The sequence below is a fragment of the Botrytis deweyae genome (assembly GCF_014898535.1).
Source record: "Botrytis deweyae strain B1 chromosome Unknown BDEW_001, whole genome shotgun sequence".
In the NCBI taxonomy this organism is placed as follows: Eukaryota; Fungi; Ascomycota; class Leotiomycetes; order Helotiales; family Sclerotiniaceae; genus Botrytis; species Botrytis deweyae.
In genome coordinates, this window is record NW_024066208.1 from 32,620 (window position 1) to 57,439 (window position 24,820).

The 24,820-nt window shown below is 44.2% G+C and overlaps 10 protein-coding genes across 10 annotated transcripts; 5 read left to right on the forward strand and 5 right to left on the reverse strand.

Annotated features, from left to right (window-relative positions):
• Positions 1 to 257: 257 nt before the first annotated feature.
• On the forward strand, positions 258 to 1,725 carry EAE98_000006 (uncharacterized protein; the record flags this gene model as incomplete). Its single annotated transcript, XM_038947624.1, has 4 exons — positions 258 to 789; positions 842 to 1,010; positions 1,060 to 1,287; positions 1,338 to 1,725. 4 exons carry the CDS (start codon positions 258 to 260, stop codon positions 1,723 to 1,725), a joined length of 1,317 nt encoding a protein of 438 aa, XP_038815301.1.
• Positions 1,726 to 2,100: 375 nt separating this feature from the next.
• Positions 2,101 to 4,516, reverse strand: EAE98_000007 (uncharacterized protein). The gene is made up of 4 exons (XM_038947625.1): positions 3,962 to 4,516; positions 2,522 to 3,902; positions 2,277 to 2,471; positions 2,101 to 2,158 (listed from the first exon to the last, which is right to left on the reverse strand). The coding sequence occupies exons 1-3, from the start codon at positions 4,075 to 4,077 to the stop codon at positions 2,346 to 2,348; spliced, it is 1,623 nt and encodes a 540-aa protein (XP_038815302.1). The 5' UTR covers positions 4,078 to 4,516; the 3' UTR covers positions 2,101 to 2,158; positions 2,277 to 2,345.
• Positions 4,517 to 5,467: 951 nt separating this feature from the next.
• On the forward strand, positions 5,468 to 7,231 carry EAE98_000008 (uncharacterized protein; the record flags this gene model as incomplete). The annotated part of the gene is made up of 8 exons (XM_038947626.1): positions 5,468 to 5,575; positions 5,622 to 5,721; positions 5,778 to 5,952; positions 6,013 to 6,342; positions 6,400 to 6,470; positions 6,523 to 6,612; positions 6,707 to 7,006; positions 7,065 to 7,231. 8 exons carry the CDS (start codon positions 5,468 to 5,470, stop codon positions 7,229 to 7,231), a joined length of 1,341 nt encoding a protein of 446 aa, XP_038815303.1.
• An 866-nt stretch (positions 7,232 to 8,097) lies between these two features.
• Positions 8,098 to 10,080, forward strand: EAE98_000009 (uncharacterized protein; the record flags this gene model as incomplete). Its single annotated transcript, XM_038947627.1, has 4 exons — positions 8,098 to 8,531; positions 8,583 to 8,736; positions 8,797 to 9,860; positions 9,915 to 10,080. 4 exons carry the CDS (start codon positions 8,098 to 8,100, stop codon positions 10,078 to 10,080), a joined length of 1,818 nt encoding a protein of 605 aa, XP_038815304.1.
• Positions 10,081 to 10,154: 74 nt separating this feature from the next.
• On the reverse strand, positions 10,155 to 11,797 carry EAE98_000010 (uncharacterized protein; the record flags this gene model as incomplete). Its single annotated transcript, XM_038947628.1, has 5 exons — positions 10,155 to 10,699; positions 10,745 to 11,126; positions 11,175 to 11,280; positions 11,336 to 11,430; positions 11,486 to 11,797. 5 exons carry the CDS (start codon positions 11,795 to 11,797, stop codon positions 10,155 to 10,157), a joined length of 1,440 nt encoding a protein of 479 aa, XP_038815305.1.
• Positions 11,798 to 12,934: 1,137 nt separating this feature from the next.
• EAE98_000011 (uncharacterized protein) lies at positions 12,935 to 16,841 on the forward strand (the record flags this gene model as incomplete). The annotated part of the gene is made up of 4 exons (XM_038947629.1): positions 12,935 to 13,351; positions 13,402 to 13,550; positions 13,611 to 15,679; positions 15,733 to 16,841. The coding sequence occupies 4 exons, from the start codon at positions 12,935 to 12,937 to the stop codon at positions 16,839 to 16,841; spliced, it is 3,744 nt and encodes a 1,247-aa protein (XP_038815306.1).
• A 176-nt stretch (positions 16,842 to 17,017) lies between these two features.
• EAE98_000012 (uncharacterized protein) lies at positions 17,018 to 17,968 on the reverse strand (the record flags this gene model as incomplete). The annotated part of the gene is made up of 1 exon (XM_038947630.1): positions 17,018 to 17,968. The coding sequence occupies one exon, from the start codon at positions 17,966 to 17,968 to the stop codon at positions 17,018 to 17,020; it is 951 nt and encodes a 316-aa protein (XP_038815307.1).
• A 280-nt stretch (positions 17,969 to 18,248) lies between these two features.
• On the forward strand, positions 18,249 to 19,426 carry EAE98_000013 (uncharacterized protein; the record flags this gene model as incomplete). The annotated part of the gene is made up of 3 exons (XM_038947631.1): positions 18,249 to 18,698; positions 18,797 to 19,203; positions 19,264 to 19,426. The coding sequence occupies 3 exons, from the start codon at positions 18,249 to 18,251 to the stop codon at positions 19,424 to 19,426; spliced, it is 1,020 nt and encodes a 339-aa protein (XP_038815308.1).
• Positions 19,427 to 19,664: 238 nt separating this feature from the next.
• EAE98_000014 (uncharacterized protein) lies at positions 19,665 to 20,885 on the reverse strand (the record flags this gene model as incomplete). The annotated part of the gene is made up of 3 exons (XM_038947632.1): positions 19,665 to 19,859; positions 19,915 to 20,683; positions 20,812 to 20,885. The coding sequence occupies 3 exons, from the start codon at positions 20,883 to 20,885 to the stop codon at positions 19,665 to 19,667; spliced, it is 1,038 nt and encodes a 345-aa protein (XP_038815309.1).
• A 191-nt stretch (positions 20,886 to 21,076) lies between these two features.
• On the reverse strand, positions 21,077 to 23,390 carry EAE98_000015 (uncharacterized protein). The gene is made up of 2 exons (XM_038947633.1): positions 22,990 to 23,390; positions 21,077 to 22,919 (listed from the first exon to the last, which is right to left on the reverse strand). The coding sequence occupies exons 1-2, from the start codon at positions 23,059 to 23,061 to the stop codon at positions 21,858 to 21,860; spliced, it is 1,134 nt and encodes a 377-aa protein (XP_038815310.1). The 5' UTR covers positions 23,062 to 23,390; the 3' UTR covers positions 21,077 to 21,857.
• Positions 23,391 to 24,820: the final 1,430 nt, after the last annotated feature.

The window sequence follows — 24,820 nt, forward strand, 5'->3', positions numbered from 1 at the left end:
CGCCTTGCAGCACTCACCTCATCTCATACTTTAAACAATCTGCAACATTTCTCGACTTATCAAATGTTTACTTATTTATAATACTTCTACTTCAACTACACTTCTTCCATCAGCGCTATACTTCCACTACAGCATCCGTCAATAATCCTAATCAATTTCCCCTCAGCTCACCGTCCCCGCCATTCTCTCCCATAGCGCTCTACAAGTCTTATGTGCATCCGATACGACTTGAATACGAATCATAGTCGCATTCAACCATGACGGCGGCTGATATAGGTCGTTACAAACGCTTCGTCCAGTATTTCTGGGACCCCGAGCCTACAAACGACACTGCCTCGCAGTCACCTATTTGGTGCTTGGGAAAAGAATACCCTATTCTGGAAAAGTCGCCCACTTCAGTTATTACAGACTCCCCTCCCCAGGAAGGAAAACATCTACCCGCACAGTCTTTACCTACCAATGTTACAACTCCACCTGATAGTACCGTTGGCAGTCTTGAATCAAGTTCAGGCTACCAAACTTGCGACGCAGCCAATGCAGATGGAGGATGGCCATCCGCATTCCTTGATGATTTTGAAGCCAAGATATGGCTTACATACCGATCAAACTTTCCAGCGATAGCTAAGTCGCAGGATCCAAAAGCCTTTTCTGCGATGTCACTATCAGTACGATTGAGGAGCCAACTTGTCGACCAAGGAGGCTTTACATCTGACACGGGGTGGGGTTGTATGATAAGGTCTGGACAAAGCCTTTTGGCAAATGCATTGCTTACTCTGAGGATGGGCAGAGGTTCGTTCCCTTACCATCACTTTCTTCGATGCCTTAGCTGACCATGACATAGAATGGCGCCGCGGGATATCTAGCCACGAAGAACGTAAAATCCTATCTTTATTCGCAGATGACCCGAGAGCTCCTTACTCTATTCACAAATTTGTCGAGCACGGTGCAAGTGCTTGTGGGAAACATCCTGGAGAGTGGTTCGGACCATCTGCTACTGCGCGCTGTATCCAGTAAGAAGACTATTCGAGTGGAATTTGAATAATGGCTGATAATCTACAGGGCTTTGTCCAATAACCAAGCCAAATCAGAACTGCGTGTATACATCACGGGTGATGGATCGGACGTATACGAAGACACCTTTATGAGTATCGCAAAGCCAAACCACTCAGACTTCACCCCGACTCTCATTCTAGTCGGTACGAGGCTGGGCCTTGACAAGATAACTCCTGTCTACTGGGAGGCACTGAAGTACTCCTTACAGATGCCACAATCTGTGGGGATAGCTGGGTGAGTCACTCTGAGTTTCATTAACATGATCATATAATAATCCAGTATAGGGGTCGCCCATCCTCCTCGCACTACTTCATTGGTGTGCAAGAGTCAGATTTCTTCTATCTGGATCCTCATCAAACACGACCAGCACTTCCGTACAAAGATAATATGGATGACTATACTACAGAGGATGTTGACTCGTGCCACACTCGTCGACTTCGAAGACTCCACATAAAGGAGATGGATCCCAGCATGCTTATTGCATTCTTGATACGTGACGAGAACGATTGGAATGAGTGGCGACGGGCCGTAAAGGAAGTACAGGGTAAGGGAGTTATCCACGTTGCAGACACGGATCCGGCATCGTATGGCTTAGGCGGAGAGCGAGATGGAGCTATTGACGAGGTTGAAACATTCGACGACGACGATGACGATACCATATTAGACGCTTAAGGCGCTGGGAAATGATCCACCAAAGGAATTCAGGTATTTAGGGCGTTCGGGGTAGGTGATTTTATAGAGATTAGTCTTAATCCTTTCTTATCGCAAATTACAACTTTGATTGGTTTTTAATGTTTAAGACCTCATGTGAACATCGAAATATACCTCCAATCCCAACCCGTTTGTGCTACTCGAGTCTATTCAAGTGTCCCATTTTGATCGAAAAACAATCAAGTTCTCGCAGGCTATAGAGATTCAAAATTGTTAGGACATGTTTCAAAAACAACCACTTTGGTCCAGACGTGCATGTCCAAGGGGCCATAGCAATGTAAAAAGAATTTACCAAAACCACCATGGACTTATACCAGTGGATTGTAACCTTTACATATCGTCGAATAGATCGGTTTAGAAATGATGAATGGGCTGATTAGTTAATCTTCAATGTCTGCTTTCAAGGTCAGATCACAAGCATTTGAATGGGCGGTTATTATGACAAGGAAACTCATTAGATTTGTGCTCAGCGGGGGAGCATGCCTGCCATTCTTTGGAACGCCTCTACATACAAATAAGGGTATAAAGCTATAGTAAACCACATTCAATGCTCTAAACTTCATAATTTAGCTCCCATTTTTTTATTTCCTCTTTTTTGAATTGCCAGCTTTTTGTACGGGCGAGGCATGGCCAAATTCTTTGATATGATTGAAGAGTTTGCTCTTTGAGGAGAACGACTCATGACATGTCACATTGGCACATTTAAACTGGAATCTCATGAGCACCAAGTGATATAAGTGAAGAGAGGATCACTTACATTTTCGCCCTGCAACCCTGCAGGTTCTTTTTGAGCAGCTTTCTTGGCACGTTTCATTTTCGCTTTTCCAAGAGGTTTCTTTGGAGTAGGATCGCTAGAAGCATCTTGCTCTATATCTTTGGTTGAATCTTGACCAGGGTCCAGATCCTCGGGTTCAGGAGAGAGTGTATCTCCCGATACTGCTGCCGCTAGTCTTTCCTCAACTGCTGCCCTGGGTGCGTAATCATCATTTAGGCTGTCGATATCGGAATCGTCTTTGACCGGACCGTCTAATTTGCCGGCATTCAAGTCGTGATCATATGGCAAGCGTCTCGCTTCTTCAGCTTCAGTTGCACCATCGAAAGCAGACTCAGGGTTCCCATTTTCTGACGTAACTTCAAGTCTTTCGAAACCATCATCAAGGTCACTACCCTTTGGTTCCGGTGGTGTATCCAAGTGTAGAGACTTGTTCTCTTTGCGCATTTGTTTCTGGATAGCCTGTACGGCCTTGGTATGTTTTTTACTTTTCGTGTGCGCCTCAAATTGGTTCTCGCTTTTGAATGTCTTGTTGCAAACAACGCACTCTATTACTTCAACCTCAGACTCTTCAGATGATTCTTCGATTGCACCTTCAGATTCATCGGATTTCGCCCAGTCCGGAACTACATAGCTGTTCAACTTGGCTTGATTTGCCGCTCGTTTACGAGCTGCCTGGGCCGATGCAGCATCCCGCAATATTTTCTGTCTCTCCTCCTGGGTTTGTGAATTCGGAGTAAAGCGGGGATCCCTCTTTCGCGCAAATAGAACGAGATGTCTGACGGCATCATTAAACTCTGCTTTGGCCTCATCCCGGGACCTTTTATTTTCTTTCTCTATCAATCGGCGGGTTGCCCTATCCGGCGCATCGGAGGTCCGGTAGAGGTCTTTCCATGAAAATGACTTCTGAGTTGTGAAGTTCACCCAGGCTCTATAAAAGGATTTGACTACGTCCTCATAGTCATCCTCAGCGCTCCCAAAATCAGGATAATCGACTAATTCAAGGCCATCCCAATCGCATGCTGCTTTCTCCTCTCTTGCAAGAGTTGCGAATGTCTCTCGAAGTATACCAAAGAACCCATTCGGAGCATCCGTGAAGGGGACACTGGAATCGAATTTTCCAATCAAGCTTATGATATGCGCTGCGCTCGTTATTCGAACATTGTCTGCAAAGTCGTCTTCCGCAGGATCACCGCCTCCTAGGATTGATAATCGATGAGAGTCATACCAGGCTCTTTCTTGTGGATCTGACAAGACCTCGTAGGCAGATTGAACTTCGGCAAACTTCGCGGTGGCAGTTTCAACATTGCCATAATTTCGATCGGGATGAAGTTCCAGCGCTTTTTTCCTATAAGCCTTTTTGATCCTAGGTACATTCAATCAATCTTAGAATAATGAGTTAAAAAGTAATATTCAAGTTCTTACTCATCATCTGAAGCTTGTCGTTCGACGCCCAACAATTCGTAGTAACATGTTTTCATGACTACCCCGCCATTATTTTGTGCATCCCCACCACGCGACGAAGATTGTTCTGCGCCCATAGAATAGAGGATTGAAATCGCTTTCTAGATGGTGTTCAAAGTATAGGCAAGCAACGGAACCTTGCACGTAGGTAGGTGGGCGATATTGGATTTATTATATTTTAGTACAATAAAGAACTTCCCGAATGGTTTGTGTATGAATGTACGATGAATGTATGAAATAGGTACCAAAAACAATCAGATAAGGAGAAAAAAAAAGAGTAAACCGAATGATAGGTACCTGGCTCTTGGATCCCGCGATGTACTTACTACCAGGTATGTAGGTACCGTACCCGAGCTACTCAAATTTGCAAGAATGGCGAGAATGGTAATAAGTGTATGAATCTTATTACATAAGCATCTTGATGGTGGGAGGTGCAATGCTAGACCAGGCAGGGACTAGGTAGATATAAAATCTGATTTTTTCTCAAGATGGAGGATGGCACATGGAGGTATGGAGGAGTTTTGTGATTAGGAGATAACTTAGATAAGCTAGTTTTGCTGCACCCAGTAGATATAGTATTAGACAGCACGTGCATGACTAGAAAGCTCGAGGTAGTTGGGATAGCCATTAGCATTTGCACCGTTCAGACTCTACAGAGACGCGAGAGAGCAGACTACTGACTCCATCACCGGTCTCGAGTCGGTCCATGAGTTAGCCGGTAGCATTGCTAGGTAGGTACTCCTATGTGCTACCAGGTACTACCAGGTACTAGGTAGGTAGGTAGATACTCCATCCCCATTCCCAAGGAGTCAAGAACGCGCGAACCGGTACCCAGGACTTATTAGAAGTCAGAACTCCCTATGGAGTGAGAATCTTGATCTTGAAGTAAAGTCTTTGCACGTTTTTGGATAGATTCATATTGAAGCGGACAAGGCCTGCATTAAGCACTTGTCCCTGTCTGGAGTCTGGTCTGGATATCTGATAAGCTACTAGGTATCTTGAACCCAGTCCAGTCACACCTTCACACAGTCTACCAGGTAAGCTCATACTGATTTTCTTTACTCACTCCCACTCACTCCCGCGCACTCCTACTCATTGTCAATAATTCTACCTACATATTACATATTACATATTACGAATACATAGCTTTTGAGAAATCTTCTTCCTCCAGAATATCTCCATCTTGCTCTTACCTATCAAACTTCTTCGTCAATAATTCGATACCTAAGCTTAAAGCTCTATACCTATTCGCTATCTGCATCCTTAAGAATCCCAACTAACAGTCAAGATAGTCCTTGCCCTGCGCGAAAAATTGTAAATATTCTCATCGCCATCCCACCCACCCCTTTTGCTCTTTTCAAACAATGCCACATAAATCTTTCTTCCCAATAGCGTTATAGCAGACAGAGCGACAGATTTACAGCATTAGTCGACTAATTACATTTTATTGTACTGCATGCCTTTATTATGAAATTTGCCAAAGAATTCAAAGATGCCCTTGCCAGAGAAGGCTTTCCGCCACGCTGGGTAGATTCTGCCATTCCTTATGGTCTGCTCAAGAAATCTCTTAAAAAGGTCGGTCAGAATTTCGCACCGATCAACAAAAGCTAATGTAAGCCAGATTGCGACCGAGTTAGCACAATGCGGTCTGGATCCTGCCGCGCTTGCAAAGTTGAGAGAGATTTCCAGTACTGGTCCTGCGTACTTGTATGATTTCAAGGGTATGAATCACCTTCTACGTTTATGTTGATCTGCGTAAAGAAACTAATTGAAGAAGGCTCGAAATTTCGGCCCACCCTCATCTTACGGCTTGAACAAGGTGTCACCGTTGATGCTAGGCTGTCAGCTGACACGAGAAGATATCTAGAGGATCTGGTAAATCACCATCGGGACCTTTCAGACGTGTCACTATCCGATCCCGCTGGTGATGAAGGTGGCCAAATTGTTCCTACGTGAGTGTGTTCTGTTGATTCTTAGGGTATGTGTAAACCAGTTGTTGACATGACTTGTAGAGATTCATCGTCAGAGATCGAGGTGGAACGACCTCTTGTTCGGGAAGTCGAAGTGCCTCTGACTTTCGATGCAGAATTCTTCGGTCTTCTGCAGGGAGATGTTGAAAATCTTGATGCACTCCAAGACGAAGAACAAAGGGCTCTCGTCGCTGAGGTTGGCGATCTTTCAAAAGAGCTCGTGAAGCTCAGCGAGCCTTCAAGGTTCAAAAAGACCGACCAGTATCGGTGGAGAGAATTGTTTGATGTTTACGTACAGGCTGGAATATTCTTTTCGGATCTCGAAAAGGATCATGGTAAGCGTGATAGTGTAGCTGCATTGAAGCGTTTACAGTAAGTAAGCACATTTTAGTAGGCACGCCGGTATTTGACTAATGATACTTTTCGCAGATGGTTCCAGAGTGAAGTAGTTAAAAGAGGCATCGTAGATACATTCAAACTATCCCCTAGCCGTAAAGCATGTACGTATTGTAAATTCTAGTCTTTCTCGAGTGAAGATACTGACCTCAATAGTGAACCAGTTTATCAGCATTAATGTTACGCTACTCCGAAATCTCCAATTTCAGGAGATCAACCAAAAAGCTATTGCTAAGATATTGAAAAGTACGTTCTACACTTGTTCAATTCTCATGGTTAATATCTGGGCACCACAATGACGTATCATTTCTCTTACGGAATCACAGCTAATGGTAATTAGAATTTGATAAGAGGACAACGCTTGGTGCTAGGCAGACATTCCCCAGACTGATCCAATCCGACGTTATCATGACGGAAACGATGGCCAGATCTGTATGCGCACAGGTGACACAGGATCTTGTTCAGATAGTACCTCAGTTGAGTGATTATACTTGCCCTGTCTGTCTGGCGATAGTGTGGCGACCAATAAGAATGGAATGCAATCATGTTCTATGTGTTCGATGCACGGTGTTCATGCAGCGGCGTGGGACCAATGCCTGCCCCTTATGCCGAGACGAAGTGATTTTAAAGGCTGATCAAGGTAATTTCCAACACACAGATCTGAACAAAGTGGAAGAGTCCCCAACTGATGCTTATAGATAACATCGATGAAAAACTCTCCAAGTTTCTCTTACGGAATTTTCCCAAAGAAACAAAGGAAAAACAGATTGAGCATGAAACGATAGATGGCAGGGAGAGGTTTGGCATTTACTATACCCATCCTTCGGAGCAAACTCCCTTACAAAGATATTGTACTATCATGTAAATGGAGCCGTTGGAAAGCACTTTTAGCATTCATCATCTTCAGCGGGAGTAGGAGTGGCCCAGACAGCACTTTACGGCGTTCAAAGGCGATGACAATGGAAATTATCAATCGGGATGTTTATTAGATAAAGATATGATACATACAACAGCACAATCATTTTATCACATTTTCCACTACGAAAATAAAGAAGATCCCGATTGTAGTTGTGGTTTTTAGTTGTGGTTTCAGTTGTAGATGTATTTGCAGTGGTAAATGCTGTCTCTGGAACATCGTAGCATGTCATTGTGAAGGGAGGGGTTATCTATTCTGCTTTGAAGCGGGGTAGGTCCTGTGGTTTGCATCTAGACAGTATGACAGTATGCGCATTGTGCGGGTGGAGCTGGTATGATGTACTTACTTCAGCCAAGGTGCATTTGATAGGCGATACCACAACAATAAAATGGAATTCTCGATATCCTCATACAATACTGTGCTGTGAATTCTCCAAAACAAATCCTTATGGACGCCCGATTCAATTGTTTGAATGCTTATCATTATTCCAGCGATTTTCTCCAAGTATGGCCGGATTTCTTTGGCTCAGATAGGGTCATACAAAATGATGTTTGTTTTGATCTCCGTCATACATTTCTTTCCCTAGGTACTGGTGGTAGTGAATAGGGAAATACTCATCCTTTAGTGACTTGCCGTCTGAACTATCTGAACTATTTGAACGACTCCGCGCCAGTCCTAAGCATTCTCAAGTTTCACGACCCTCGACTTCAGAAACACAATTATTTCATTTTATTTGAAGTGACGCAGCAATTACATTCGAGAGGTGAATTCCAGAGCACAACTACGACTGCCAAATTGGCATTTCATTTTTTGCGATGACTCCTAACGATTCTGCAAGCCGAGGTTTTACTTTTGAAATTCTTCCCGATGAGATTGTGCAACAAATACTCTACTTCAGTTCTCCGCACGATACTCTCTCGAATATCCAACTGGTTTCAAAGCGATTCAATCGCTTGGGGAATGAGCCATTACTTTGGCGATACCACTGTCGCGTACACTTCAAGTACTGGGATGCGAGACATGCCGTTCTTGATAAGTTTGCCGGTATTGTAGGAGATGTGAATTGGAAAGGCTTATATATCCATCGGGAAAACGTAGATACAAGAACGACAGCCGCGTTGAATGGTCTTCTCGAGAGTCGAGCTAATCGTATTGTGAACTTCGAAGAGATTGGACGTTTTGGATATGATGCAAAAGATGCACTTTTGCGACACAGTCGCATGCGTGGCGATGATTATCTTGCTAGAAAGTAAGCTATTCAACGCGCAGATGGTTTCTTTTCTAATATATACATATATAGGTACTATGCTTGTGCAGTGCTTGACTTCATTCATCGCTCAAAAGCTCTCGCAGTATGGTCGAAGCTTGCCAGGGGCGAGGAGGTATCCCTGGAAGCAGCACTGGGAGCTTACGATATGTTTGTTCTACATGACAACATTGGGGATTTTCAGGAGGTATGCATTTCCTTCAATATTGCTGTATGCGTGTGAATTTTAACTGATGAATTGGCATAGGTTTCCGATATTCTTGACAACCTTGCCACTCGGGTTCGAACTGACTACCCAAAATTCGATTGCATGTCTACTCGACAACAAGCCCTCGCAGTCGTTACGTTTCTGCGCGACCGTAACCTTTTAGGTCTCAACAATGAACTCAACTATCGCAATTTACAAAATAACTATATTAGTCTAGCACTGCAGGAGCCAGAGCATCCTTCGTTACCACTGGTGTCTGTCGCAATATTTTGTGCGGTAGCTCGAAGAACTGGACTCGATGCTAGGGTCTGCGGTATGCCGAGTCACGTATATGCTATGGTTTTCCCGAAGCCTTCTATAGACCTCGATGACAAGCCACTCAAACAGAAGGACAGCGCCGTGGAACCCATGTATTTAGATCCATTCCGATCAGCATCAGAAATCCCTTTGGAAAATCTTCAGCGATTGTGGACGGCTTGGGGTGTCCGAGGAGTATCATTCTCCGAATTCGTCGCGGAATCTTCTGCTACCAACAATATTGTACTCCGCACGACTAGAAATATAGTTACAACCATTCGAGAGTTTCCCTATATACGAAGTCGTCCCGCACAAGACCCATCCCTCGTGACTACTAGATTACAAAGTGTGCCATTATTGGAAATGGATCATGCAATATACTCAGTCACCTGGGCAAGCTTTCTTTTGAACCCAATCCCAATACCTCCTGGTCATAACCAGCATCAATTAGTACCCATGCTGATGGCTAAATTCGAGAAATCCTTCCCGGAGGACGTCGGCCTTATCGAAAAGTATATCCTTTCATCATACAATAGTTCAAGTAACGAGTACTCCCAACTAGTCGAGGAACTGAGAGTAATTCGCACGGTAGACTCGACTCCGAGGCAAGTACGGACTCGCAACAAATCTAATAGAACGGATCGGGTAAAATTCAGGATTGGGCAAGTATTTCGCCACCAAAGATACGGTTATACAGGTGCGATAATTGGCTGGGATGTTGGATGTCACATGGGCTCCAATTGGATAGCGCAGCACCAGATCGATTCTTACCCAGGAGGTAGGAACCAAAGCTTCTATCATGTACTGTAAGTAGCCCTAGGATGTGCCGTGAAGAGTGGAAGCGCTTACGAATTCAACAGCGTAGAAGATGCTAGCTTACGTTATGTGGCTGAAGACAACATAGAGATTGTTGCTCAGCCGGACTTGACGTCGTTGATGATAGTGGCGGGACAATACTTCAAGCGATATGATCAGGAAAAATGTCAGTTTATTGCGAATTTCAGGAACGAATATCCTGATGACTAGGGTTGGTATGTACATGTATTACTACAGTTGAATTTTCGGTAAGATTGAACAGCCAACAGGTTCTAATACTCAATTTACACCGCTTGAACTTCGTCTATGATCTCTTTTAGAATTCCCTTATCAGCTAGGCTTTTTAATGTACGATAGACTATTGGCGTATGGTCTTTCTTCCGTCTCGCTGCCTGCTCATTCTCGTCGTTAATCAATGCCAATTCCTCTCTATATGCGATGCGTAGTGCCTTTTGGTCGGAAACCCACTGCTGCTGTAGGCGAAGAAGGGCGCTTGCATTAGTACTCTCTCGCTCGAGTATATTGCATGTGCTCTCTGGAAGTGCTGTATCGTGAAGTAGTTTGTCTGTAACACCAAATTCCTCCGAGGGCCCTCTCATCAGTCCGGAATCATCAACCTGATTGAAGTCGTTCCAATCAGACATCTGTTGTGCCAGCAAAGCTTCAACACGCTTTATGGCGTGTATATTCTGGGCGAGTTCTAGTGGAATTATCCGAAGAGGACTTCTACACAAAGACAAAAGGTTAAACTGCAAATCATCGCCGTACTTGACAATCTGCTCGTAGATACTGGCACGAGCTACGGAAATCCAGTCATCATTACACGGCCCTTAAAATTGTCAGTATTATTCGATCGATTGCTTTTTTCACCTACCTAAAGTGACTGGTTGACGTTGCAAGCCATCGAGTCTCCACACAACGCCCTCTACTGGAACGAATGCAATAAAATGAAAACCTGACTCCACGTCTGACCTGGACTTGCCTCTCCCAGATTTCTTTTTCGTTTTCCTCTTTTTCTTCCAAGCTGAAACCTCATTTGAAAGACCTAAGTCTGCATTCAAAATGTCCATTCTTCGAGCAAACGAATTATGAATGTTGCGGATAAACTCGTTCTGACTAAGTTTCTGACCTCGGTATGCTGGTTTTAGAAATTGAGTATCTTCCTTGAAACCACGAATGCCGTCCCCTAGATCAAGATTCGGGACGTTCATAACAATGTTCAGAAGGGCAATAGTAGCACAGGCGTTATGTGTAGTCTACATTCTGTTAGTCAATTTCTCATCAAGGTCTTGGGTTTGCCTAACTTGATTGGCAAACCAAATGTGGTTCGGACATTTTAGAGGTGTCTCTTCATCCTCCGAGTCATCCTCTATATATTTGAATAGGAAGACCAATCCATACACTGGTTTCCTTGCATAACGTCAATTTGCGTTTCAAGTATTGGCAGAAGCGGATATTTTCATACCGTAGATACTGTAGCATCTCGTCCTCCAGGCCAAGAACCTCCTGGATTTTGACATCCTTGACACCATACTCTCGTAATATGTAGTTAAAAAGTGCCTAGCAAACAACATATGTCAACTTAAAGAATCCCACGACCCGAAAAGCAACTTACTGGATCACTCTCTAATTCACACCATCCCTTCCAAGACTTACGTTCGTCATCCGTTAAGGGCTTTAATGCATCATCGAGAATCTCAGAATCTGATCTCTTGATGTTTTGGCCAACACGTCCGAGGCGACTTGTCGCAAGACCCATTGATTCACTTTGTATCTTTTGTGTTCCCGTGCCATTCCCACATCTATCCGTAGAGTCTCCACTTGGAGACTTGGACCTCTTTTGATTCCTCGAGGAGCGTCTTCTAGGGCCAACATCAGGAGCTGTAGATTGTATTGAACAGTCCTCTGATGCCGGAGAGCCTTGCATCATTTGCTTGCTCTAATTGCGCAACCTTGAGACGGCAAAGTGATTGAAGAAATGACCAAACTTTGAGCCTCAGAGTGAAGTGCTGAATTTTTGTAATGCAGAAAGCTGAAGGGAGGAAGGAGTGGGTTGAAAGTATCGGGATACCAAATTATGGGGCCCAAGATGATCAGTACCTAGGTAGTGATGTACAAGTACCAAGTGGGTGAAGAAAGGTACCTAGATAGGTCGACAAATATAAGGTAGATGGACAAATTTGTGTTGTGTACCATGACCTGGGTAGTACTTGATCTGGGTAAGTAATCAGGTGTAAATGATTACTAGGCACAAGCAGATTGTCAGGAAAGAAAGGATTTCTCTTCTGGTTATCAATGCTAGATTTTACATAGAGAAGCCCTTTGAAACCTTTGAATTTCTCATGTGTGAATTGTTGATTGCATTTGCTCGGGTCAATTGACTTTATGTTCTTTGCAATTCCAATAATGTTGAGAGAGGTAGATTGCTATAGGTATATGTAGATAGACGTTCTGGATGCTACAAGAAGAACACATGCACACCTACACCCAAGCTGGCATGGGCTTGGAGGAGGATACTAGAACTGTATGGACGGCAATCATGGACAAAATGGAGTTTCACATGATATCAATCAATTATCATTATTTTGAAATGGAAGTATTTACCATATTCAATTTCTACCCAAACCAATATCACAAGATACATATCAGATCTACTCGTACCTGAGGTCAAGTTACCATTACCATGAAAGTGGTCAAAGCTTTGGAAATGCTGGCGCTGGAAACAACAAAAATTCACAAAATTCAAAAAACGCGTCCCACAAGGAACTTCACTCGCGACTTAGGCAAATTCTGTGCTTTGAGAGGAAACTTGGGATCTTCATTTCTCGAATGTACGGTACCTATTCCTTTACACACATAACTACAATAATCTAGCTCTTTCGGCTTCATCTCCCTCTTTATCTTCTTCTTCTTCTCTTGTTAACTTTCGCGAATAGCTTGCCCACTCACCAATACAGCTTGTTGTTTGACACGATTTCAACGAACAAACCTCCCCTCTCAATTTTGCCCTTCAACGACTTTCGTCAAGATATAGAGAATGCAATGATTATAAAGCTTCTATACAATGAATGGGACTCCTAGAATGCGTTCTGGCTTTCCGCCTACTCCTGGCAGTGGCCAAAGGAATCCGACAGGACGAGTAACATCCCCACTGCGGGATCTTCCAACGGCTTCGCCTGCTGCGATAGAATCCGATGCGCCATTGATACCGGTAGAGCTCATTGATGCTCCTAGCCAGCGCATGTATGTTACGGGATTGTATGGCTTGCTACTTGTTTGGCGTTTATATGATTGGTGGCAGTTGGTAGAGGATGAATCAGAGTCTTTCCCATTATTCATGAAATGGGTAATGCTGGACGCACTCTTTTTATACTGGGTACCAAAACTACGAATACCGTGGTTGGAGTGGTCACAATGGACATCTCATGTAGCTTTTGGGCTGCATGCTATTTTTGATTTCGTGCTCATGTTCAGAATTGGCGTAAGTGGTCCCTGATTCTGTTTTGGTGACGATAAAGCTAAATTGCAAAGCTTCCACTCCAAGGATGGGTTCTACTTCTTACGAAGACCTTTTTCGACAGCGAACTCGCTATTTCAGAGAACAGTGTTCGGCCTGCCACCATTTTACACAACTCATCTTTGATTATGGGTAGGCAAATTATCAACATATTGCCAGAGGGGTACGTCTTGACCAAGGTCATATACTTTACAACTTGCTATATAATACTAATATATAACAGATCCGCGACATTGAATCCGGATGGTCTTCCATTCTGTTTAGACAGTAGTCGACCTTCTGTCAAGCTCCCGATGTATTTTAACCAGACCAAACCTGTACACATTGAATTATTGCGCTTCGACTTCGATACAAATGCAAACGAAACGATAGAGCTGAAGAAAAGAGACATGAAGAACTTTCGAAAGCTGGATGATGAGCCAAACGTTTATACGCTTGATTACATTGTGAAGAAACCGGGATTATACAGGCTTCACAAGATTATAGATCAGTCGAAGCTCGAAGTACAGCGGAGAATGTCTGATACGCTTGTTGTAAAATGCCCTAAAGCCATCATCAGGTCCACAAGCTCGGACAAGTGTCTGGGAGATCTTTCCGACCTCTCTATCGAGCTTGAGGGAACAGCCCCGTTGAAGATTGTGTATGGACGTACCATCAACGACAAAGATCGCAGTTTCCACTTCCAGAGTAATCAACCGGAGAACTTCGTCTCGCCGCTCCTGGGTTCAACTAGGCCTAGCACATTGCTTACCCTAGGAAACCAGGATGTTTCATGGGGACAAGCTAGAAAGGTTGTCATTCCATTGAATGAATCTATGACCCCCAGCGGTTTGTGGTTATACTCGATCAATGAGATTCATGACGCTACTGGAAATGTCGCAAATTTCACGCTTATTGGTGAAGACGGAGAGCTCATCTATCCCAAGAACACACACATGGAACAGAGTCTTACAGTACATGAGAGGCCCCTTGCAAGGCTCTCAGGTTGTGATTCTAGGAGTCCACTTATGGTTGCTATCGGCCAATCCACACAACTTCCGGTAAAATATGCATCGCCTGGCCGAACACCAGACGACACTTCTCATACTCTGACATACAAGTTCTCTCCCCTTGACACCCTGACCGCCGCGGGTGATCATGGCAGCGAGGTGATTTTTGAGGAATACTCTGCCCGCAATGCCCACCAATCGCCAAATATCCGCGAACCAGGTCTTTACACCCTGGTGGGTGTTAAGAGCAAATTCTGTGAAGGTGAAGTCAGGGAGCCTGCTTCTTGCTTACTGCTGAACCCACCCGAGCCGCAGCTGTCTATAAGCGCCGAGAATATCAACGACAAGTGTGCTGGCAATTCCATTGGCTTACTTGTTGACCTTGATCTAATAGGCACTCCACCGTTCGTTGTAAGGTACAACATAATTACAAAGAGTGGTCTCAAGCATGAATCAGTGAAAGTATCTGGATTACGACACCAACTGGAGCTTAAGCCTCGCGATGCAGGTCATTTCAAGTATCAGTTTACCTCCGTGGATGATGCTGTTTACAAGAACCACAAATTGAATAGCAATGATTTAGTTCTGGAACAAGATGTGAAGCCACCGGCTTCAGCCTATCTTAGACGACCTGCAGGTGATATTGACGCATGCATCGAAGAGCCTGTGGAGATGAATGTTGAGCTCTCTGGCGAACCACCTTTTACCTTGGAATACGAGATTGTTCATGACGGAAGACGTCGAAAGCAAAAGGTCACTGGAATCGAAAGCGATATCTACAAGATAAAGACGGATCCTTTGATTACTGGTGGAGAATATTCTCTCGCTCTTGCAAGCGTCCAGGACAAGACAGGCTGCAAGATATTCCTAAACGGCGAGGTCAAATTTATGGTGAGGCACCAAAGACCTCGAGTTGCTTTTGGTCACTTGGATGGCAAGCATAAGATTATGACCATCGAGGGCACCAACATCCCGCTACCTCTTCGCTTGACTGGTCAGCCTCCTTGGAGCATCAAATACCGAAATGTAAATGACGACCCCGGTAAGATTTTGGAGAAGACTGCTATGTCAACCAATGATGCGGTTAAGGTGGATGCTCGTGGTACATACGAATTACTTGATGTAAACGATAATCAGTGTCCCGGGACAGTCGATCCCAAGGCATCCTTATTTGAGGTTGATTGGCTTCCAAGACCGAAAATAAAGGTTGCTGATAATTCGGCTCTTGTGCTGGAGGGTCAGAAATATGTAAAGCATGAAGTATGCGAAGGTGATATAGATGCAGTCGAGGTCAATCTTATTGGTAAGTCAAGCTAATTGCTCAGGGTCATATCTGACTCGGCTAACAACTTACAGGTTCCCCCCCTTACCATGTCAAATATGAGATTCGTCATAAGCCAGAACATGGCTCTGCATCTATCAGTAACAAAGAGTTTGACGCAGGTCTTGGACTTTCAACTGTTTCCATGGACACAATCAAGCCTGGCCTTTATGAATACAAATTCTCGGAGCTTTCCGACAACCTTTATGACCATGACTCGAAGAAGTTTTCGCCGCTCATCATTGAGCAAAAGGTTAACAGGAAGCCAGCTGCGAATTTCATTAAACCAGGACAGTCATATAAATATTGCAAGGAAGAGCTCGCCGGAGATGAGGTTATTCCTATTAAACTCGAAGGCATTCCTCCCTTCTACCTTGAGATCGACATTAAACATCAGAGTAGTGCAAGACCAGAAACTGTCAAAATTGCCAACATCGATTCCAACCATTATGATTTCCGGATACCTCACCGAGTGTTGTCGCTAGGCATCCATCAAGTCAGTGTACGGAAGATTCGCGACTCCAGAGGGTGTCAGCAAAAAACAGAACATGGTGCTCCTCACGTACAAGTGCAAGTTTACGATGTTCCTACTATTCATCCCTTGGAGTCCCGTACAGACTACTGTGTGGGAGAACGAATCGGGTACACATTATCGGGCACAGCGCCTTTTGAAATTTACTATACCTTTGAGAACGTACAAAGGAAAGCTAAATCACCAAACACTAGTTTCAGACGTATTGCCGAGAAGCCAGGCAACTTCACAATAACTGCTATATCGGATAAAGCCAGCGAATGTAAAGCAAAGACTGAGATCACAAAGATTATCCACCAAATGCCTAGCGTTAAGATCAGTAAAGGAAGGCAGGTGGAAGTTGATATTCACGAGGGTGGACAAGCTGAACTGCTATTCGAATTCTGGGGCGTACCACCTTTTGAGTTCACGTACACAAGAAGTACGAACGCGAAGAAGGGCCAGAAGTCTCATGTGCTGGAGACCAGACATGAGATTTCATATGAACACAGCAAGACGATACAGTCTTCGCAGGAAGGTACTTATGAAGTAGTGGCCATTAAGGATCAGTTCTGCTCCTTCTCAACACAGAAAGCGGATGGAAAGAGTGGGCAGAAGTTGCTTCAATATTAAAATGGGGTGGACTTGATGATGCATAGCGCGGCGTTTGGGTAAATTGTATTTAATGGGGAAATGTTGTAATGTCATGAATGGCAATAGATAGATCAGCTTAATAAGTTGAAGCTCCAGTATCCCAACTTTTGTCTTACTTCGAACTTTTCACGTGTACAAATTCTGACATGCCATTGTCAGGATCGCTCTCTTTCCAATTCTTTTAAATAATCAACGTCAAACCTAAACTTCTTTCCCTTGTTCCAATCTAGCCCCCAATTAATATTCCCGGCCTCCACTTTAACCGCCCTCAAAGCTCTCAGTCCATCCAAGATCTCTTTTTTCTGTTCCAATGTGTAGGTCTGCGGGGGCTCTTGCCATCCAATCCTCAAAATTTGGATGTCAGCTCCTGCTAACCATTTCCTCAATTTCTTAATCCCTTTAGTTACTTCTATTAGTCTCGCCTCCGCTTCGAAGTCATCGGGTTTCTGTTTTCGTTTCTCGCTACCAAGCTGGACGGAAAGGGATAAATTCCGAATTGACGAGGTGAGGAATGAGGAGAGAACTAAATCGGAGCGTTGCGTTTTGTGTGTCCAGAGATTGTAGTCGACGGTTACAGAGATAGTTTGAAGGGAGTCGCCGTAAAATATTGGGAGCGCTTCGTGATATATTTGGCGATTCAGATGTAGAACGGCGACTTCGAAGGCGCGAGAAAGATAAATGTGGGATTGGAGTTGGCGAGGATGGGGGCCAAGGCGGGGGTCATTGGAGGGAGGTGTCAGCAAATGACGATAGATTAGTTGGCGGATTTCGACTGGCATACGTAGGAGTGGGGGAAGGATCTCGGGCAAAGGGATCTCATTGAAATCATCATGGATTTCCGCACCAGAGTCGACTCTTGGCAGTGCATTGGAAAGTGATTGAGTGTATTGTTGCAGAGTAAGAAAGTGGGTACGGAGGTCAGATTTGCGGAGCGACCAAACAGCATCTTCTGAGATGGTGAGAACTCGTTCGATTGTAGGTGCCCGTTGTGATATCTTTGCAGCAGCTAGACTTGCCGCTGTGCAGATACGTTTAGTTTTCGAATCTTCGGAAGAGTGTGATTTGTGATTGTAGGTTCGCTTCAGTGGGACAGCTGGAGATGCCATTCTCAAATCGTGATCTGCGTCGGGATGATATGTTGTTATTGTCTTACCGAAGCACAAAGATTGGTTGGTATGCTCGGAAGGTTACGTTACATGGATAGATAGCTCGCTTACTGATCGAGATAAGATAAGATAAGTATCTCAGAGCACCGGCCAGAGCGGCGCCCTTGTTTTTAGTCTTGTGTCCCCGCCTTACCATAAGGCTGAATACATCATTGATCCACTTCATGAATATCGCATAGGTTCAGATATGATAAATTGGTCAACTTCCATAATTCCCGAAATGGAACAATCCTCTGATACTTCTCCGATCGACCCATGTCCATCTTTCCTTACTATTCCTTCAAAGCCACGAGCTCCGATATCTTACACCTTCTTTCCACGCGCATCTTATTCGACCCTCTCAGAATCGAATGTCACGCTACACCACACCCTGGTTGTCTTTGTAAATGGACTTGGTCTTCCCGCTTCCTCATGGGAGTCATGTATATCAGTTCTTCGATCTCGTGTCAAGGAAGCCCCATCACTCTTGACATTTGATCGTTATGGACAGGGGTTGACTACTGCAAGAGATCCTCTAGATGATGGAAATGGTTATGGACATGATTTCATGGACGCTGCAAATGATCTTCACGAAATTATTCTAGTTATCGCTAGTAAAGAACTTGGCCTTGAGAAAACCGATGCCGAAAATGGGAGACTGAGTGTGATATTCGTGGCTGCCTCAGTTGGAGTAAGTACTTTGTGACATTTTTTTCACCCTGCCTACGATAATCGATGAGCCCTGCCTCTTTTCTTCAATTGTGTAACCTCAAAATAACATTCTGCCAGGTCCCCATAGCCCGTCTCTATGTACAATCCCATCCATTCATTTGCGCCGCGCTCATCGCACTTGACTCCAACATCGCCAATGTAGATTATAGCGATTTCCTCCCGGATCCTTTATCCCCCACCTTCGACCCCTCTACCGTACTCGCACCAGACTGCTCACTTCCCCAATATATTGAAGCACGCACGCGGTTGACAAATGTATTTGATTTATCAGTCCCAAACTCTGAATCCATGGATCGACGACCTGGTCCAAGATTACTCCCCTGTGCCGATAAACCTAAACTTATTGGTACGAATGGAAAAGGTCCGTGGCTTACGGTTGTAGGGCACGATCCGGTTACGTTTGCGGATGCGAGTTTAGAAAGAATGGGGACACCCAAGAGCATGAGTATGAGGTTTACAAATCCGTAAGTTTGTATCGTTGCAGTGCTCTTGGCGGGAATGTTTGACTAATCAACGCTGTGAAGATATTGGGCCAAATATAATGCCGGTCTAGTGAGTATCACAGATAAAGATCGATGTGAGGGTGTGAAGATTGCCAGTGGCTGTGGTCACTTTATACAAACTGGTGATCCAGATCTCGTCGCTGAAGAAATTAAGGTTATTCTCAAAAAACTGGGCTTGGCATGAGTGAGTATTTAAATTGGAGTTAAATGAATGAACAAGACTGGCTACTACACGAGATGTCTGACCGCCGAGCTGCTACTTTTCGCCTGCCATTTGTACTCGTGCATCAATGCTAATCCAAATACAATCATTACTTTCTAGTCTCATACCACCAACTTATGCAAAATTTCCAATTTTCCAAGACCAATTAAGGAGAATGAGAAATAAAAGATATGGCACATGATACTGGACACATCTGCTCTCAAACAGTGGAAGTATGTAGCTTAACTTTAACACCGTTGGCAGAGGAATTCGTGAGTTTGAGTTCATGTTTCACAACTGAGTCCGTTGCCATATCTCGAATTATATCAAACCTCTGGGGGGGTCTTACAGTAACGTAACCGGCTTCATTCAAGGCAAATTGCTGCCCGATACAAATCCTTGCACCGCCATTAAACTTTTCAACGTCAGTAAGAAGCCTCGGACGGGAAAAGAGCTGAACCCAAACTTACAGGTAAAAATTCCCATCCCACTTTCTTTCCTTCCCATCTCTCAGGTCGAAACTCCTCGGCGTCATCACCCCATATATCCTTTCTACGATGCATGGCGAAAACACTGTATTCAACTATTGACCCTTTTGGAATAAAGACTTTCGATTTTCCATCCTTTCCACCGCCATGTGGTAGGGTTGTGTCCTTGTTTGCTTGTCTGACGTTGAATGGTACAAGTGGATAAAGTCGCAAAGCTTCATTCAAACAATGTTGGAGAAATCGGCAATTTTTGAGGTCCAAGAAGTTTATTTCCAAAGGATTTTGGTATGTTCCAAAGTTTTCGATGACGATATTACGCAGCTTTTGATAGTGATTGGGATTTTGAGCGAATAAAAGAAACAACCATCCTAGTAATGAGGCCGTCGTGTCTCTACCTGCTAGCATCAAATGTAAGCACTGAGAACGAAGCTCAATGGGATCTTGTGTTTCCTTTGCAAGGGCGTCCAGGTAAATGTATCTCTTCTTGATGGCGGTTGAGTCATCTTTGTCTTGATCTCTGGCCAGTGAGTTTCTGTTGAGAGCAAGTTGAACAAAATGATCGACATATTCGTTGCATTTGTTGCAAGAATTCCTGAAGTCTTTGCTGGAGACCAGCCAGTACATATCAGCAAAACGGCCACGGATAGAAAGCCAAGATAAAGCGTTGTCAAACTCAGCCGCAAAATCTATTCTGGTACCCTGGGCTTTAGTTTGATTTTCTGGCAGATCGAGAAGCTGGGTATCAGCAGACCTAAAACCGTTGTTAGCTTAGGTATCATTGTACAGCATCAAAGATTATTGCAATACCGCCCCCGGAATATTTGGGGGGGAAGAATTTTCCACGATCGGCCTCCAGAGCTATCTTGAGCATATCAAGACCGAAAGGCCAACGGCTGATAGTGTCTTTCGGTACTGGCTCTTGACACTCGAATTTGCGCAGTTTGGAAGAACATATGTGTGATTTGTATATCCTGTTCACAATGAAATAGAAGAAGAGGGAGAAAGCTACCCAAATACTTATAGAAGCCATATCTCCAACGTGCAGCAAAGAAAGGCACAGTTTCGAATAAATTATACAACGTGTTCCTCCAATACTTGAGAAGAAGCGGCAAACACTGGAATGTGAACGATAACGAACGAAGCAAATATGGTCACATTGGTGATCGAGTAGCTAAGTCAACATCGCGTCCAAGTCCCAACAGTTGGCGGCGTATACACACTATATTAGGTCCGCCAAAGGAAAATACCGAGGGTCCCGAGGTTTTTTCTAATAAAAGTCTTATTGATCTGATAGCCAATGTGCAATAGTAGGTATTCACTGTAAATGTAGTCTCATACGGAGCACACCCACTACCTAGGTACTTTGCACAGAATCTAGATGTGACCCTATCACATCGTCATGCCCCATATTTTGTAAGCCACTTTGTCAATCCACCAATCATAAATTCTAGAACAATTGATTCCTGATAACTTGAAGTTCATTGGTTGTTGAAATCCCATATCGCGAATTGGACACGAAAATTCGCCATTCTATCTAGAGAGGTAGTGAGCAAAAGACAAAAAGACGCGCTCTCAAGGATTTCCTTCCCTTCTTCTCCACTCCTTTCCCTTTCCCTATCCCACACGACCCCGCTACTTACATCTCGCCGTCTCTTCCCATCATATATTTTCTTACCGCCATAACATAGAATACAATAAAACTAACCAAACTTATCACATCTTTCATATCCCTACCAGGGATTCACTTCCTGGATATTAGCTTCCCACCAAAACACCAAGCTTCTGCTCGTACCACATGCAGAAAGAACATTATAAGAGCCGTCAAATTCATATACAAAGTAACATAATCGTGAGAATAGGAGTTGATGCTCGTAAACATCAATGTGAATCGTAAACGTAAAATAAGTATAAATCAGGGTAGAAGATCAGGGTAGAAGATCACCACCCAATTGCATGCCAAGTCCGGTATGCTTAGAAGCAGGACTGTCACGCCTTGATGGGCTTGCATTTTGTGGATGGAAGTTCTCAAAAGTCAAGTGCCTACGTGCAACAGTCAATGGGGTCTTTGCAGCTCTTGGGGTCCAAGTCGTTTGAGCTGGACTCGGTGTTATGTTGACAAAATCGGCAAAGTCGAATCCTTGTGAAGGTGTGGCCGGCGCACCAAATATCGAAAGACCACCGCTATAACTAGGAGTGGTCATCATAGATGATGGCAAATCAAGCTTCCTGGACGGTGGTGTAGATGGTGGCTGCATCATGCTCGTTCGTGAAATTGGATTTGCGGGGCTACTGAGGTACAGTAAAAGATCCGCTTCTTCTTCTGCTGACCTGCCATTACCTTCTTTGATTCGACGGTGTGGGTTGCCTCTGTTCCTAATGGGAGACGGGGTTCGCGGAGACGAAGGTCGGATATTAAAAGAGTGTAGAGGCAGGTAGCTGTCTTCATCGTCAGATGGGGCTGCGAAGTTGGGGGAGGTAAGGTCATCTGGCATATGTGAAGATCCCCGGTAGAACGAGAGATCCGGTCCCGCCGAGGTGGTGAAGTGAGGTTTGCGTGGCTTGATAGGAGACGACTGGGCTAGTTGACGGTGACTTTTCCAGGAGCTATTTGGTTGACGTAATAATCTACTTGGTGTGGGGGAAGAGCGAACTCTTTTTCGAGATCCAGCTGTTGAGCTTGGTTGTTGGAAAGTAGTGTGGTACGACCTCTTCCTAGGCCCAGTGCTGCTACCACTCGATACAATTCGATCGGAAAATATGGCGGTGGCTTTCAAAGGGGAACTCAGTAAGGTTCTTCGGTTCGAGTAAGGTAGTTCAGACGCAACACTGGAGGATGAGTCCGATAACATATCTCCACTTGAGGTTGGCCGTCTTCTTCTTAGTTCTTCTTCCATCCTTGGTTCTATTGTATCCAGTGTAAGATCTTCCCAACCCCTTTCGGCTTTGAATTGTGCGAGCGCCAATCGATTCTGCAGTTTCCGAGCCATCTAGATGATTTGATATTAGTATAGTGTTGGGGCAATGGACTTGATTCGAATAGCACAAGAAGGTGTCTACCTTGCTCAACTCAGCTCTTTTCAATACCGCTCCCGCTACCTCCTCTGGCTGCTTCTTCCATGGGGAAGACATATTAATCAATATCTAGTATGCCGATAATATTGATCTGCTTGTTGATGAGGCTGCGAAAGAAGTATATACCAGAGGCAAATATTATGGACAGTGTTAAAGGTAGAAGTGTAAGGTCGGCGCCAAAGGTCGAAATTAGCCTTAGCTTCTTCCACCTGTTTTTTTTTTCTTGGACGAGTTTTCCGTTGCGGGTCAACAGCAAAATAAATGAATGATTGTGCAGAAGTTTTTATAAAATTATCTCCCCCCCAAATTCGAATTTATGGTATAGTTTTTCCAAAAAGTGAATTAATTGTATGATGATTGAATGGTACGGGTTGAGGATGAAGAGGTCAGAATTCCGTTGCTCATTCCTGGGACCTGGTGGACTGCACTGCTACTATCGCTTACAAGGGGAAGTGATCAGACTGAGCTGCTAAGGGGCTATTGGTCTAGCGGTCTAGCGGTAATTTTTTAGGTCTTCAGGTTCTGTAATGTGCTCAAGACAAACGAATTATAGGGCTCAGGGACATTGACAGCTTCTCGAGAGCCTCTGGGTAAAAGGACGAAAGAAAGCAACAGAGAGAGAAAGGAAGACATATTGCAGTTGGAAAAAAGGAAATCGGACTTTTCAGCATTGACCAATGATAGATGGTGTTTTTGAGAGTAAGACTCGAATTCTAAATATCAAACAGTCTGTTGAATTGTATCAGAATCCGATTGGGTTCAGATTAATGAAGTTTAGGCCGGAGTAGATTGTCCATATACGAGATGGGACACTTACCTATTACATCTCGAATTGTGTTATATAATAAGACTATCCGTCGTAGTTTATTGAATCATTGTATGGAGGGCGCGTCTAGAAGGTACGTACAGAGAGAGGATGGTATGATATAGCTGTACTCACTCCACGAGAATCATGCATTATTAGACCATCTCGCACGTTGCTACGAGTCTACCTCCCTACCTACCTATGTACCTACAATATACTGTACGGAATGTGTAGTTACTACTTGCTGGAGCGAGTAGTAGCTACACACAGTCTTGTTTGTTTTTCGAGCCCACGAGTCCACCAGGCCCCCCAAATATGAGCGTCTTCTCTTCCTTTAGCTATCCGTACCGTACTCACCAGTAGCTAGGACAGTAGCGAGGATAGCGAGAAAGAAGTCTTTGCTTCCTTTAGTCCGTACCTGTGCCATTACAACGTCATCTTTTACCATGTCTCCTCTGAAGTCTGCAGTCTGGAGTCTGAAGTCTGGAGTCTGGAGTCTGGAATGCGCAGTCAACACGGCAGATATGTTGTGTAGGAATTAATTGGCCGCAGCACATAAGACAGCATGCTAGGTATCGTAGGTACAATTGAATCATGATTCTCATGTGATTGCAGCAGTGTAGGTAGATGAAGTGAATTGGGTTACACCACTGCTAAAATCTCCCTGTGTCAAAGAGATGCTTTCGGAACATCAATGGAAGGTATTGACGATCATTCATCAAACATGTGTCTCTTGTTGAACTGTATTTCGTTGGCTGGTTGGATAATCATGACATGTTATGTCATGTCATGACATGTATTGTTGGATTGTTGTATTGTTGTATTGTGTTGCAACGGGTGATATATATTGGCTGCAGTATCAGTATCAGTTGAAATGCAGTTGAAATGCAGTTGAAATGCAGTTGAAATGCAGCCCCCATTGCAGCCCCCATTGCAGCAGCATTGGGAATGATCCAAAAAAAGAATCTTGAAATGATTGGTTTCATCCATTGGCTTACGCTACGATGCGAT

Bases quoted from the DNA above. Each gene is read 5' to 3' on its own strand.
- EAE98_000007 (XM_038947625.1), bottom strand. From the start codon at position 4,077: ATGGGCGCAGAACAATCTTCGTCGCGTGGTGGGGATGCACAAAATAAT. The intron at 3,903-3,961 runs GTAAGAACTTGA...GAATGTACCTAG, and splicing joins CGACAAGCTTCAGATGATGA to GATCAAAAAGGCTTATAGGA. The intron at 2,472-2,521 runs GTAAGTGATCCT...ATGAGATTCCAG, and splicing joins CAGGGTTGCAGGGCGAAAAT to TTTAAATGTGCCAATGTGAC.
- EAE98_000015 (XM_038947633.1), bottom strand. From the start codon at position 23,061: ATGTCTTCCCCATGGAAGAAGCAGCCAGAGGAGGTAGCGGGAGCGGTA. The intron at 22,920-22,989 runs GTAGACACCTTC...CAAATCATCTAG, and splicing joins AAAGAGCTGAGTTGAGCAAG to ATGGCTCGGAAACTGCAGAA.